This window comes from Lithohypha guttulata (genome assembly GCF_036872675.1).
Source record: "Lithohypha guttulata strain CCFEE 5908 chromosome Unknown scaffold_2, whole genome shotgun sequence".
NCBI lineage: Eukaryota > Fungi > Ascomycota > Eurotiomycetes > Chaetothyriales > Trichomeriaceae > Lithohypha > Lithohypha guttulata.
In genome coordinates, this window is record NW_027042751.1 from 180353 (window position 1) to 195263 (window position 14911).

Consider the following 14911-nt stretch of genomic DNA (forward strand, 5'->3'; position numbering starts at 1 on the left):
GGAACGCTGACCCATCTGTCAATGACTACTGAAAGGTGGTAAGACCGCGACTGGCATTTCTTACAGATTGTGCTTTGGGTCCGTGGCGAGAGATACACCGATCTAGACGCACATGACGGCTCTTGTCTGGATTTGTCCTCTTTCCACAACATGACTAGTCTTGAAATTGCTGGGTATCTCATCTTTAGAAATTGCGATGCCGCTGCTGAAGGACACAACCAAGAGAAGCAGGACATATGGAAGCTCATGCCGCCAAATGCGAAGACCCTCGAAGTTTACTTCGAAGGCGAGCAAGGGCTCTTTGGTTTCCTCTGCCAACCCGTAAATGAAATTACAGAAGGCAAGGACAGCTTTCTCTGCTATTGGTAGTCTGTAACTGTCCGGAACATCAGACACAGCGACAATTTGGGATGGGCGTTTGACACCATACGACAAAAGACCATTGGCAATCTACCTCATCTGCAGGAGATGATTCTGAAAGAGTGTTTTATGCATCCCCGCCGTCGGGATGAGTGAGAATGCCTGAACGTGGCGGGGCTCTTACCACATTTTCAACAGGATGATGTATCAGTTGCTATAAGGATCCTGGTTCCAATAGAGGTTTGTGCTGAGTGTATTGGTTTACTCAGAAGCCTTGGAGACGAGGATGGCGGGGCATTCGATACTACCTACGAGGATGAACTGCGCTCGAGAATGGCGGAGCGTGGGGTAGCCTTGCCTTGATGAGCTTGCATCCTGTTTTCTTCAACAATACATGTACAGCTGTTTCTTGAATATGATGCACTACCCAAGTGAGCTGATACTAGCCAGCCGCGACATGCTTCAGAAATGCGTAAAGGTCAAGCTTTCTCGTTCAGATCTTCTTTCTATGTAACACCTTTGTTACGCCTGCAGCAGATAGGACGTTGCTCGACTGTCGAGATGAAGACGAAACACACTTTTCCCGGATGAATCTAGTTGCTTCATGGCAAACCGGGCCTTAAGATTGCAGTTTCGCACTGGTGAGGCTGTGTGTCAGTTCCAAGAATACTTCTTGACACTGACTGAGTCGACGCAGAGTATGCCCTCGATTAGGGCATTGGTATATCGCGGCCACTCAAACAGTTCGAAACAAGTCAGCCACCGACCTTGAAACAACGTATCACGGTCTGGCTGAGGTTGTCGCGTGTGGGGAACAGAATCGAGATCCAATCGATAGAATGTGTTCAATGGCGAGACCTTGTTTCGAGTTCCGCCTACAGTCATGCACCCGACACACAGTCCGTTTGTGGTCAGATATCTTCCTGTATATTCTCCTCATCTTCCTCTGTGGTTCGTAGTCTGATCCACAAGTTCTTACACACCATCTTCGATCCTTAAGTTTCTCCTTTCATAAGCTGTGTACACGAAGCGTTCAGCCGTCTACCTCTGATCTCCACAATGGGAACTGGAGTTCAGGCAAGTGATCCGGTCGCATTGCGCCACAAAGACACGAGTGACCCAACGAGCCAAGTGACAGTTCTGCCTGCTACACCATCCACTGGTTCAGCTGAACAGTGGAACAACGCCCTCGATCATGTCATCAAAGGTGTTGTGCGAATCCACCTTGTATGCGTTGCAAATTTCGATACAGGATATGCAGGACGCACATGCGCATCCGGTTTCGTGATTGACAAAAAACAGGGGATCATACTCACCAATCGACATGTTGTCAGCCCTGGACCTTCTTGGGGCTACTGCACTTTTTCAAGTCAAGAAAAGTGCAACGTTGAGGTGATATATCACGATCCCGTGCACGATTTCGCTTTCCTCCACTTTGACCCTTCGAAACTTCGATACACAGATCTCCGAGAAATCGAGTTGAGATCTGAAGGTGCGAAAGTTGGGACAGAGGTCAGAGTCATTGGCAACGATTCTGACGAGGCGTTGAGCATTGCTCCGGCAGTCATCAGTCGAATCGATCGAAACACGTTGGAGTACACCGGCTTCTACCACGACTACAACACTCATTATATACAGGCAGCAGCTGTAGCTGGTGGCGGCAGCTCTGGAAGTCCAGTTGTGAACATCGAAGGCCACGCTGTCGCTCTGCAGGCAGCTGGCACGAGTGCTTCGAACATAAACTGGTTCTTGCCTCTCGATCGAGTGGTGAGAGCTTTTCGGCTTTTGCAAAAGCGTGAACACATTCCGCGGGGAACAATCCAGTCAAAGTGGCTCTTCAAGTCTTTCAGTCATTGTAGAGGCCTGGGACTAAGTTCTAAACACGAAGAGAAGCTAAGGCGTGCCGACCCGTCTAGCCGCTTTGTGCTCGTGCTCGAAAACATCGTGCCGAAGAGTCGTCTTGATGGCAAGTTGCAGGTTGGTGACCTTTTATTGGGCATCAACGGTGCGTCTGTATTGTCCTTCATCACTCTGGAGGAGATTCTGGACACACATATCGGTCAGTCCATTACAATAGAAGTTGCTCGGGGCGAGAACGAGGTGACTGTCGAGGTCAAAGTTGATGACCTGCATGCGCTCACCCCACGACGGATGGTCAAATTTGCAGAGGCTATCTTTTGCGATATGTCATACATGGTTGCCCAATGCAAAAATATCCCCCTTGACGGCACATTTTGCTGTTACAACGGCCTCTTGCGTGCACTGTCATCAGACATCATCATTGAATCTGTGAACAATCGTGCGACTCCTAATTTGGAAGCTTTCCTAGATGTCATCAAACAAATAGACACAGGAGCGGATGTAAAGTTTGTGTACAAGGACATAAAAGATGCTCATCGTACCTGCACGGCTGTCATCCCCCTACTCACCGACCTCTTTCCAAAGTTCGAACTCTGGTCGCGAAACGATGACTACAGGCAATGGACTATCGAAGCAATCGAAACCATAAGAACTGAAAGTTCGCTGGATGTCAAAAGTGGCACATTTCCTTCATCAAACATCATCAAGAACCCAGATCAGGCTTATATCGCCAGGACCATCGTGGGCGTCAAAGCTATCTCTCTGGTGTACACCGATGGGACAGATCGGATGCTCTTTCGCGGGCACGGATGCATTGTTAATGTCACCCAGGGGCTAGTCCTAGTGTCTCGAGCACTTATTCCGCACGGTCTCTGCAAGGTACGACTTGACATTGCTAACGTCGAGGTCGCAGGCAAGATCCACTTTCTTCATCCTAGTTACAACTACGCTTTGCTGAAATACGATCCAAGCAAGATCGAGGTGGATGTCGCTGCTGTGAAATTGGCAGAGGTTCCCGTTAATGTTGGTGATAAGGTGACCATGATCTGTGACGATCCATGCCGAGACCGAACAGTCACCGAAACTGATATCAAAAGCATCCAGCGCTATAATATGGCACAGCAAAGCTGGCCGTGTCGATATCGAGCCATCAATATTGAAGATGTGTCAACGAGTTCCAGAATACAGGCTGAGAACGACTTTGGCTTGCTGCTCGATTCGTGTGGACGTGTTGTCTCAGTAATGCTCGAGTTTCAAGGCACAGGTAGCTCCGCCTATCAACTTGGACTACATGCCTCGGTCATTCGACCCTTGGTTCAGAAATTTGTACAAGGCTTGCAAGTCGGAAGGATGCTTGGCTTCGAATTCAGCGAGCTCACAGTGGCGACTGCGCGAAAGCTTGGAGTCGCTGAGCACTGGATTGATAGCATCACAAAAGACCAGTCAAATCAGGCTTTATACAAAGTCGCGCGCCTTGCATGTAGACCCATCTGTGAGGAGATAAAAGATCAGACGGGAGGCCTCCTCGAAAGTGAAGATATCCTGCTTGATCTTGACCACAAGCCAGTCTCCAATATAACCGGAATTGGTAAATTCTATGAAGCGACACATGTCCCCGCTACCGTTGTCCGTCACAACAAAGAGATGACACTCAATGTGCCAACAGAGTCACTCGAGGAACTAGAGACCGACAAAGTCATCGTGTTCTGTGGTCTACATGTCCATCGCCCACATCTTTCTGTGCGACAATACGTCAAACGACTTCCATCAAAGGTCTACGTTGATAATAATCGAGCGGGGTCCCCGGCGAACCTCTACGATGCCCCAAGATTCTGCTTCATTACACATATCAACGACGTTGAGACATCAGATCTCGAAGACTTCGTTCGAATAATTCAACAGATTCCCGACGACACATTCTTTCGTCTGAAGGTTACATCATTAGAGCTCGCTGCTTCTGTGACGACTATGAAGAATTGTGATCACTATGTAAGTTTATGAGTCCCCACCTGGTGGTCATCAAAGGCGTCCTTCCCGATATATGTAACCACATCAAACTAACCGAGCCGCTTTTGCTGACCACTACACGGCAAGCTATTCAGTCAAGAACTTGCTAACCATATACAGTGGCCTACACAGATATTTGAGATCGTCGATGGAGAGGTCACTATCAGAACTGTTGAAACAGCAACCGAAGCTGTGGAAGGCAGCTCTGCTTAATATGTGGCTTCCCAGGTGCTCCTTCTTCGACTACTTGATAGCATACTCGATCGTGAGCTGCTTGGGTCCGAACCATACACTCGACATCACAATACAGAGGTTCGCATTCGTTCGCTCACTCAGGACCGCCGCATCAGATAACAGTCGATGGAATCATGTCTGGGTCACTATTCCGACGAGGAGTTTTGCCAGAAGACATACTAGTAGCAGGCCATCACTGACTAAATCTGATAGATGTTGGCGTGTCGAATATCAATCAACCTATACCTGATCTTGTTCTTACTTGCCTTTGTCTAGCTCGTGTTCCGGTTATGCCCTAACACTTCCAAGTTCAATTGATGTAGCATAGCACCTTTTGCATGACGGCAGCTCATCAAGGTTCGATATGTGGTATGGCTTCAAGTTGGTGGAGCTCGTGACAGGGACAATGAAGCTATACGGGTAGAGGAGTTGTCGTTCTGGGATTGCTATTCTCTACTTTGTCAGCAAGGAGAGGACTCTTGACCCCGCAGTCGTGCTCAATAGTGCAAGTCGACCGAGAGTCAAGATTGCCGCTTTACCAATTTTGCCACTTTGAGGTGATCGACCTCGTTTGCTTCGGCTTTCATGAAAGCATCGAGTAAAGTTGTACCTGTCTGCCACTGCAGGCTTGTGCTCTCTCTAACATAATAGAAATGTTGTCTACAGAGCCGTGAGCATGGCTGCCGTCTCATGCCTTCCGCAGAAGATGACACCCCACGTTCTACGCTCAGCGTCGTCATCAGAATCCACCAGATCCAGCTTTACAATTGCTGGCCTCCAATCAATGAGTCCTCTCACTTGTATGCTTAAAAGCAAGTCTGTACAATGTGAGTATCACATGTTCGAAGAATTTCACGAACTTCGTCTCGATCAATCTTTCTCCAGTCAACGAAATAACCTCGTTGACTGACTGACTATTCTCCCTTTGCCATGGCTTTCGCAACATCACACTCATGTAGCGCTGTGCTGCTGATTCTGATCATCATCTCGTTCGCTAATCCAGCTGCCGCTTTTGGCGCAGGATACACTGCTCGAGGCTCTAATATTCAGGGCGTCAACTATCGTCATGGAGACATTCTGATGAACGTCTACTTCCTACAGCATGTCCACTCGACTTTCGTCCGACAGATCTATTTTGGTAATTGGTTGCGTGATTTCAGTCAACTGATTGATCGCAAAGCCATTGAGCTTGTGCCAGAGCCAGTTCTACGTGCAGTCGTCGCAATCTTTGCTCACATACAATTCGGGTATTCTACTGGAGAGTTCGAAGTCACACCAGAGCGGCTTGGCTGCTACAGGCCAGAAGAGCATATCGACAACCCCAAAGGATATGAAGGCGCTCTCGAGGGTCGGCACAAGCAGCTTCGGCTTCAAGTCCTGCCTGAAGAGATAGCTGTTGAAAGTAACACCGGGATGAAGAATTATGTCGCCAATCAGGAATTTACAGGCGTCAACGACACGAGTCTGGACTACATCGAGAAACAATTAGTCGCTGCTGTCGCCTGTGGTCGAGCCCGCGATCCTGAAGCCTATACACATCTCGGATCTGCATTGCATACACTTGAGGATTTTGTTGCTCATTCAAATTGGCTGGAGCTTTGTATACAGATGCTCGGCTCCCAGATGGGCGAGGGTCTGCCAGAGTCAGCTGCGATGAAGAACGTCTTTACTTTTACTGGTGGTGCTGCAAACGTCAGGACTCATCGTGGATTAGCTGCTCCCCTTGTTACTGGCACTTTCGGTGCGCTGGACTTGTAAGATGGGCAACAAGCATCGAGAAGTTTGCTAATACAATTCAGATATCAAACTCTGCTAGGTGAGGTTGACGACAAGATTACCGCACTGAGTTTACCTGGCTTGCAACTGGTGAGGTATCCCAAGTCAGTCAGTGATCTCGACTGACGAAAGTAGCGTATGAAGGGACCACAAGATCCGGCTTCAGGTGTGGGCAAAGCTCTGATCAGTCTTTTGGCTGGTCTTGGCACATCCGATTTCACGGACGACATCACAAGTATCAGCAAGTCAGCCACACAAACACCAGCTGATTGGGGTAAGCTGAACGAAGCGCCACATCTACTATGGGAACAGATATACCCCATCTTCCGCATACGCGATAAGATTGTACGTTGGGTGTACGATCATCTGACGGTGGATGCTGTGGCAAATGCTATTGCTTCAATATCGACAGCTCTTGACAAGCTAGTTTACAAGACAATTGGCTTGTTCCTAGGCCCGGTCCTGCAAAATATACACAAAGCGCTAGCACAACAGTCTGAACAATTGTTGCTCAGAGATCAAGAAGTTAGACTGCAAACAGGAGAATCGAGTATCTTCGATAGTGCTTCGAAGGCTACAGATCCGACACATTCGCAGCTGTGTAAAGACCACTACAACCATGAGCTGAATGAGCTAGCAGGTCGAGTAGCCACCAAAATAACTACCTTCACAATCAAAAAGATCGTCGAGTTGTGGCAGCCAGGCTCGTTGGTTGAGGTCAAACCAGCGCTGTCCTCGATTCTTGCGACCTTGCATCATCCATTCAATTACTCGAAAGACACCGAGATCCAGGCTCTTATGGTTGCCGAAGTCCTGGAGTGGTGCACATCTAAACACAAGGAATCACCTACACTATTTGCATCGCTCCTGAAACGTCTCGATCGGCCCAGCATGGCCGCCAAGCTGGGTGAAGAGGCCGAACAGGTAGCGCACTCTCACGTGCCAGCCTTCACAGCCGCTTACACTGCGCCCAACCAGATAGGCGGCACGACAGTCCACGACATTGTCACAGTCGGCCTTACTGGACCACGCGCCAGCTTTGTTGAGAAGATAAGCAAAAACATTGAAAAGAGCATCCAAGCTGGAAAGCTGAAAGGCTTCACCATGGAAGACATGGCAGGGATCAAGAAAACAATGGAAGCTACTCCTTCTTCTGAGGCGCCAAATCCGATCGATGAGTCGCTTCTTCGTATTCCAGGCGCGAATCTCCTCTCAGTCTTCGACGATATTGACATTGGAGAGATTGTGTCTGCACCTGGTGCGGGATTGATTCTCAAAGACGCAGTCATCAGGATGAGGCTGTCAGACACTGAGATGGTGAACAGAGAACAGCTTGCCGCCAGAGAGAAGTTAGGTAGTCTTGAGGATCGGCCAGTCAAGGAGATGCTGGAATTGCTTGATTTTGGATCTCGCAAAGAAGCGGAGAAGGTAGAAGCGCACGAGGATCGACCTGTGGAGGAGAGCAAGACCAGGAAGCTGTTGAACAAGTTGCATATAGGCAAGGGCTATGATAGTGTCAAGGAGCGATCCTGAACGTTCGATTGAGCCGATATGAGAACCAGCTGCATACTACCAAAACTTGCTAATATTCTCACGTGAACAGTCGGTACGGTCCGCCTGAGGCTTACCATTGCTTCACGGTTCATCTGTATGTGAGATCTACATCGACTGGTGGATGCTATTGCAACTTGGAAACCTTAGCATAGGCCAACATCAAGCCAGGAAGGGATACAATGTAACTTGTACATCATCGAGAACGTCCAGATCCTGCCTACGTTGTTGCCTCAAAGACTACGAGTATACCTGTTGACCAACTGCAACGTCTGCAGACGTCTGAGGCGGATGCGGAGCCAGGCAACTCTCGTTGACTCTGATTGGCGTTGAATAAAAATGCTGTTCTGGCGACCACAAAAAGATTAATTGCATACGGTCTTTCCTCGGACTTCATACGCCTAGTCACTCTTTTGTTGGTACTTGTAGTTACTCTTGATCGATCACTCTTCTTCGATGGTTATGTTGCGTTTAGAAGTCGGAGTGGCCAAACTTTCGAGGATGCCACAGTCAAGACGCAGACCACGCCGTTGTGCCAAGCCGTAGCCGCTCGCTTCTCTCACTCCGGTTCAAGTTTGTAATTACACACAGAGCACAGAGTGGTCCGATGACCGGAATGATCCGAGCTCAAATTGCAGAAGTTATTCGAAACAGTTCGAAATCGTCGTAAAGTTTGTACTGTAGAACGAAATAGTCGTTCTTGCGAATCGTGTCTGTAACGTACGCCACATAACACTTAGCTCACTTCTAGAAGGTCTCGAAATAGTTAAGCTTTCCTGTGAGTAATTCGTCTGTGAAGGACAAACAATGCACGAAACAAGGACTGCATAGGAACCAGATGGCTAGTTGTAAGATTGTGTAGTACGATCTGCCATGCGTGGTGACGCTGTAGCAGTGAGATATACTTAACGTCCGCCCTGCGATTGACGTTCTTGGACCTGAATATGCATATCGGAGTGCATACATACACAAGTGAAACTTTCCACCATGCCTAGACTTTTGTGGGGCCTAACAGATAGCTCTAGCTCCTTGAGGCATCGCGGCCACTGAGAAGAACGAGTCGGAATTGAGCAGAATGGAATTGTTTGCAGCAAACCCCGCCACGTGAAATGACATTCCTTTCACACCTCGGGGCCAGAAAAATTTGGCGGGGTTTACAAATCACTTCCAGATCACTCGACACTTGAGGGGCAATTTCTACCTGCAACCGCCGCACCTGCCACAATGAAATTTTCGGTATATGAAAGCCGAAAGTCGCGGTGTTTCTCGGTCTTCTTCTTCCTTCCTCTCGTACTCCCATAACCCTAGTAATTCTTTACTGCAATCTATACTGAAAACATGTCTGAGTGTCCAGTTCACACCAGCAAGCAGGCCAACGTCGGTGGTGGTGGCACACGAAACAACGACTGGTGGCCAAATGGTTTGAAGTTGAACATCCTCCGCCAGCACTCGAACCTCACCAACCCTAACGACAAGGACTTTGAATATGCACAAGCATTCAAGACCCTTGACTACGATGCAGTTAAGAAAGATCTCAATGACTTGATGACCAACTCACAAGACTGGTGGCCAGCTGACCACGGTCACTATGGTGGTCTTTTCATCCGAATGGCATGGCACAGTGCTGGCACATACCGTGTCTTCGATGGCCGTGGAGGTGGTGGTGATGGTCAGCAACGTTTCGCACCACTCAACAGCTGGCCAGACAATGTCAGTCTCGACAAGGCACGTCGACTGCTTCAGCCCATCAAGCTGAAGTACGGCAACAAGCTTTCCTGGGCTGATCTCATGCTTCTCACTGGAAACGTTGCCATCGAAAACACTGGAGGCAAGACCTTCGGTTTTGCTGGTGGCCGTGCCGATACCTACGAAGCCGACGAGTCCGTATACTGGGGTGGCGAGTCTACCTGGCTAGGAAACGAAGTCCGATACGAGTCAGGTCAGCCAGGTGTTGCAGGCCACGGTGTCGTTGATGGTGACGAGGGTCCAAAGAAAGAGCACAGCGACATCCACACCCGAGATTTGGAAGAGCCTCTCGCTGCTGCTCACATGGGCCTGATCTACGTCAATCCGGAAGGTCCTGATGGTATCCCAGATCCTGTCGCTTCAGCTCGTGACATCCGAGAGACCTTCGGCAGAATGGCTATGAATGATGAGGAGACTGTTGCCCTCATTGCCGGTGGTCACACTATTGGTAAGACACATGGTGCAGCTTCGTCAGACAACGTCGGCAACGAGCCTCAAGCTGCCAGCATCGAGCAGCAAGGCTTCGGATGGCACAACAAGCACGGCTCAGGAAAGGGTCCTGATACAATCACTAGCGGTCTCGAGGTCATCTGGACTGCCACACCAAATAAGTGGAGCAACCACTACCTCGACTACATGTTCAGATTCGACTGGGAGCTCGAGAAGAGTCCAGCTGGTGCCAACCAGTGGGTTGCCAAGGACGCTGACGCCTTCGTCCCTGACGCTTATGATCCAAACAAGAAGCATAAGCCACGAATGTTGACTAGTGATCTTGCCCTCCGATTCGATCCAGCATACGAGAAGATCGCTCGCCGCTTCGCCAACGATGAGAATGCTTTCGGTGATGCCTTCGCAAAGGCCTGGTTCAAGCTTCTCCATCGTGACATGGGTCCACGAACCCGATGGGTTGGACCTGAGATTCCCAAGGAGGTTCAGTTATGGGAAGATCCAGTCCCATCAGTCGACCATCCATTGATCGACGAGAGTGACATCGCTCAGCTCAAGAAGGACATTCTCGCCACAAGAATGACACAAGAGTCGCTCATCCAGACCGCTTGGGCTGCTGCTTCGATCTTCAGAGGCAGTGACAAGCGAGGTGGTGCCAACGGTGCTCGTGTCCGCCTCGAACCTCAAAATAAGTGGAAGGTCAACAACCCAGGTCAGTTGATCCAGGTCTACTCCGCCCTGGAGAAGGTTCAGGAGAGCTTCAATAGCTCAGCTTCTGGTGGCAAGAAGGTCTCATTGGCTGATCTGATCGTGCTTGGTGGTGTTGCCGGTATTGAGCAGGCTGCTGGTGTCTCAGTGCCTTTCACTCCTGGCCGCACTGATGCCACACAAGAACAGACTGACGTCCAGTCATTCACGCATTTGGAACCCAAGCACGATGGTTTCCGAAACTTCGGTACTGGCACCAACAGAGTGACCACTGAGCAGTTCCTCGTTGACAAGGCACACTTGCTCACCCTTAGCCCTCCAGAGATGACTGTTCTACTCGGTGGTATGAGAGTACTCAACCAGAACTACGACAGCTCGCCTCACGGTGTCTTGACTAAGCGACCAGGCAAGCTCACCACTGACTTCTTCGTTAACCTGCTCGACCTGAACACTATGTGGGCACCAAATGCCAACGACAAGGAAGTCTTTACTGGTACTGACCGAAAGACTGGCGAGACCAAGTGGACTGCCACCAGAAACGACTTGGTCTTCGGCTCTCACCCCGAGCTGCGAGCATATGCTGAGGTCTACGCCGCCTCCGATGCCCACGACAAGTTCGTCAGAGACTTCGTGAAGGTATGGGACAAGGTCATGATGCTTGACCGATTCGACGCCAAGTACTCCGAGAAGGGCAAGTACCAGGCTCGTCTGTAAGAGTCGTCGATGATTGTATATAACGTCAGGTGTTGTTTCAAGCAGGCGGTAGATAGTCCTGTAATTCACGCTGTTTTTAGACAGCTTGTTACGATGTGAATGAATTTGTTGGTCAAAGCTGCATCTCCTTGTTCTATCAATCGAAAACAGATTTGAGTCTGTCATTCTTCAAGACATCGAAAGTAATCACGTTCCCGTCTGGTGCCCACAAGCTTCGCACTTCTGGTCAAATGTTAGGGTGAAGGGTGACTGCTGCGTCATGCATTAAAAGGTACTCCGAAAAAGTCATGTAACTCTTTTTACTCCTCGATTTATCACCCTTCTACATTGCTAGTCATACGCGAGAAAATATTTTTAACCTTGATTCCGTCGTCATTAAACTCACCTTTCACCTTTTGAATATGCATGGCCTCGGCAGTTTCTGTCTCGACAGATCGAGGAAGTCATACTGATCAACGTGAATACTGCGAGCTCAATTGGCTCAATGTTCAAAAGATGTGCCTCTGCCCACTACCACAAGGCCTATAAAGTCTCTCGGCAGCAAGTATAAAGACCTTGGCCGTTCGTGAGTAAGGAGAGCGCATTTTAGCTCAGGACGCCTTGATCAAATAAAATCGAAGGCACCATTTGACTAGCAGCATTATGTGTCATGGCCATTAGATCATATCGCTGGTATATCTGAGAAATGGCTTATGATACTTCCTTCTTCAGGATTTTAGGAAGTCTCGCTACGGTACGAATGAGTCTTGTACTTTATTACGGCTTGGCATTTCTAGGATTGTTATATGCCACGACAGAATAAAGGCCTCTATTACCTAGTTGTGGATCTTCTACGTCTCGGCTCTTCTAAAACCTTGACAGTTCTTCGAGCGAGAGCCAACTCCAAATTTCGCAAGCTCTTCGAGTACACCTTGCGACATGTCGTCTTCAGGAACCGTAATCGGCAAGATCCTAGAGGACGCCGGCGTCAGGTAAGCTGTCAGCATCATGGCAAGGGGTACTGACTGCATAAATGGTGGGATCATCTTCCATCGCTTGTGCCATGTCTCCGGGTCCATCGCCAGCTTTCTTCAAGGCCTCGCCGAGTCCGTCTAAGGGATGATTTTTCGGTGCTCGTGGAGTTTTTGAAGATTAGCTAGATAGTTTCAAGATCCCAGAAGTGCTTGCATTGTAGCTGAAAGACACAGTGTGAGGCTGATGAGTAGAAGAATAATTTTAGTCACTGAATACATGGTTGTGTCGTGTTGATGTCTTTGCTTGAACGAATGACTACTTGTGGTAGTGCTTGGAAGAAGTGGTCGAAAGTTATAGAGCGATAAATTCTTCTTTAGCAAGTTAAACAGGTCAAGATAGCTGGGAGAGTAACGATCGAGTGAATAACGAAGATGGCCGAAAGTATGTGCAAGTCAGGCAGTAGCTTTTCACGTTTCAGCTTTTTGTCAGAGCATTTGTGGTCCTTACTATTGTTTCGAACCTCACGAGAGGCAGAATTGTTGTGATGTGTGACTTCTGCTCTCTCCTGTCGGGTCTTGCGTACTTTGCAAAGCAACCATCCGCTTTGGTGTGATCTGCAGCTTTCTGGAGGACGCCTCTGCCAATCACCACATGCCTAACAACAATTCCTCGTCTTTTCCACCACGGCAAGCATAGCTGATCTCATCAAGCTGAACAGTGACTGAGACAAATGCAAAAGCGGCTGCAAGAACGAGCCCCGAGACGTACTCATGCAGCATTGTGCTATGTAGTCTAGATTGCCAAGCCCCCCTATAGGCCGTTGGTAGACGGCGGATGGGTCATCAGCAATATTTACAACTTCACAAAATCTCAACGAGAGCACTGCGCTTGAGTTATCATCTTGCCAGCTTGGAGATCGGTCATCCTCTACATATCGCTCAAGCCATGGATTCTGGACTGCAGGCTTACAGCTGGGTCAACGGTGAGTATAGTATAAGGTCAGAAGACGATCCATTAGCGAAGCTTATCCCCATCATCAATCCCGCAACCGAAGAGCTGATAGCGAAGATCGAGATTACGTCCTCCGAAGCAGTTCATGATATCGTTTCAAAGTCTTTACACGCGTTCAAAACTGGTCGATGGCCGCGCGCTGATCCGTCAGAACGCTTCGCTGTGCTCTCAAAAGCCGCCGGCATGATGCGCGAGCGGATGCATGACTTCATCCGGTACGAGGCGATGCAGACTGGACGACCGATACGCGAAATGCGTGCACAATTAGCACGCATACCAGAGTGGCTCGAGTACTTCGCGTCACTAGCTCGGACCATGGAAGGACGTGTGACACCATTCAAAGGGCCAGTCGTGAACACGTTGACTCGAAGTCCGCTCGGTGTCGTCGCCCAGATTACGCCCTGGAATCATCCACTGTTGATAGCGACGAAGAAAATGGCTGCCGCACTAGCAGCAGGGAATTGTGTCATTGTTAAACCATCTGAACTTGCGCCACTCTCAGTATTGACGATGGGTAAAATATTCCAAGCCGCAGGACTGCCGGATGGAGCGCTGCAGATCATCACTGGTACAGGACCTGAGACAGGAAAGTATCTCTGTCAAGATCGGCGACTGGCTAAGATCGACCTTACTGGTGGGCTGGGCACATATAGAGCTATCGCCCCTGCTGCAAGTCAGAACCTGATCTCGATAACCGCCGAGCTAGGAGGGAAAGCCCCAGTGTGCATCTTCGAAAGCATGACTGTGGGCAGAGCTGTACAAGCTGCCTTGTTTGCGAGTTTCATTGCAAGTGGGCAGACTTGTGTCACTGGAAGTAGAATACTGGCGCATGACAAGATTTACGATGAATTCATAGCGCTGCTTGTCGAGAGGACAAAGAAGTTACGCATCGGTGATCCTACGTTAGATGACACACAGATCGGTGCGGTGATCAACAAGGCAGCTGTAGAGAGATGCACGAAGTTTGTCGCAGAAGCAGTCAATGAAGGGGGCAAGTTACTCTGCGGCGGCTCACCAACTACAGTCTCAGGAAAGGGCTTCTTCTTCCATCCTACACTCATCGAAACGTCTGCGACGTCGTCCCTGTCATGCAACGAGGTCTTTGGTCCCGTCATCGCTATAATCAGATGCACATCCGAAGAGGACATTATCGATATCGCGAACAGCACCAAATATGCGCTGGGTGCTTCCGTCTGGACAGATGACTTCGCTCAAGCCCATCGAGTAGCTGAGAAGATCGAGGCTGGCATAGTCTGGATTAATGGTCATCATCTGAATGATCCATCCTCACCTTGGGGTGGATTCAAGGAAAGTGGTGTTGGGAAAGAGAACGGGATCGAGGCGTATGAAAGCTATACCAAGGTGAAGAGCACGATCATCAACTACGGCGTACTGCCGACGTGGTTTGACGAAGATGTGGGGACGAGTAGGTATGGCTAGTGTGGCTCTTTGTTGTCACACTTGTACCACTATGTCAGAGAACAGATGTGCGAGTGCCTGAGAATTGCAAGGCAATGCGCTCGAGAGTTGACTAGCAGGTTCC

General features: G+C 49.2%; 5 protein-coding genes across 5 annotated transcripts; all 5 read left to right on the top strand.

Annotated features, from left to right (window-relative positions):
* Nucleotides 1–150: 150 nt before the first annotated feature.
* On the top strand, nucleotides 151–369 carry LTR64_002202 (uncharacterized protein; the record flags this gene model as incomplete). Its single annotated transcript, XM_064896574.1, has 1 exon — nucleotides 151–369. One exon carries the CDS (start codon nucleotides 151–153, stop codon nucleotides 367–369), a length of 219 nt encoding a protein of 72 aa, XP_064755524.1.
* Nucleotides 370–1419: 1050 nt separating this feature from the next.
* On the top strand, nucleotides 1420–4440 carry LTR64_002203 (uncharacterized protein; the record flags this gene model as incomplete). Its single annotated transcript, XM_064896575.1, has 2 exons — nucleotides 1420–4209; nucleotides 4348–4440. 2 exons carry the CDS (start codon nucleotides 1420–1422, stop codon nucleotides 4438–4440), a joined length of 2883 nt encoding a protein of 960 aa, XP_064755525.1.
* Nucleotides 4441–5391: 951 nt separating this feature from the next.
* LTR64_002204 (uncharacterized protein) lies at nucleotides 5392–7770 on the top strand (the record flags this gene model as incomplete). The annotated part of the gene is made up of 3 exons (XM_064896576.1): nucleotides 5392–6215; nucleotides 6261–6327; nucleotides 6373–7770. The coding sequence occupies 3 exons, from the start codon at nucleotides 5392–5394 to the stop codon at nucleotides 7768–7770; spliced, it is 2289 nt and encodes a 762-aa protein (XP_064755526.1).
* A 1356-nt stretch (nucleotides 7771–9126) lies between these two features.
* Nucleotides 9127–11403, top strand: LTR64_002205 (uncharacterized protein; the record flags this gene model as incomplete). The annotated part of the gene is made up of 1 exon (XM_064896577.1): nucleotides 9127–11403. The coding sequence occupies one exon, from the start codon at nucleotides 9127–9129 to the stop codon at nucleotides 11401–11403; it is 2277 nt and encodes a 758-aa protein (XP_064755527.1).
* A 1899-nt stretch (nucleotides 11404–13302) lies between these two features.
* Nucleotides 13303–14808, top strand: LTR64_002206 (uncharacterized protein; the record flags this gene model as incomplete). Its single annotated transcript, XM_064896578.1, has 1 exon — nucleotides 13303–14808. One exon carries the CDS (start codon nucleotides 13303–13305, stop codon nucleotides 14806–14808), a length of 1506 nt encoding a protein of 501 aa, XP_064755528.1.
* Between the last annotated feature and the right edge of the window lie 103 nt (nucleotides 14809–14911).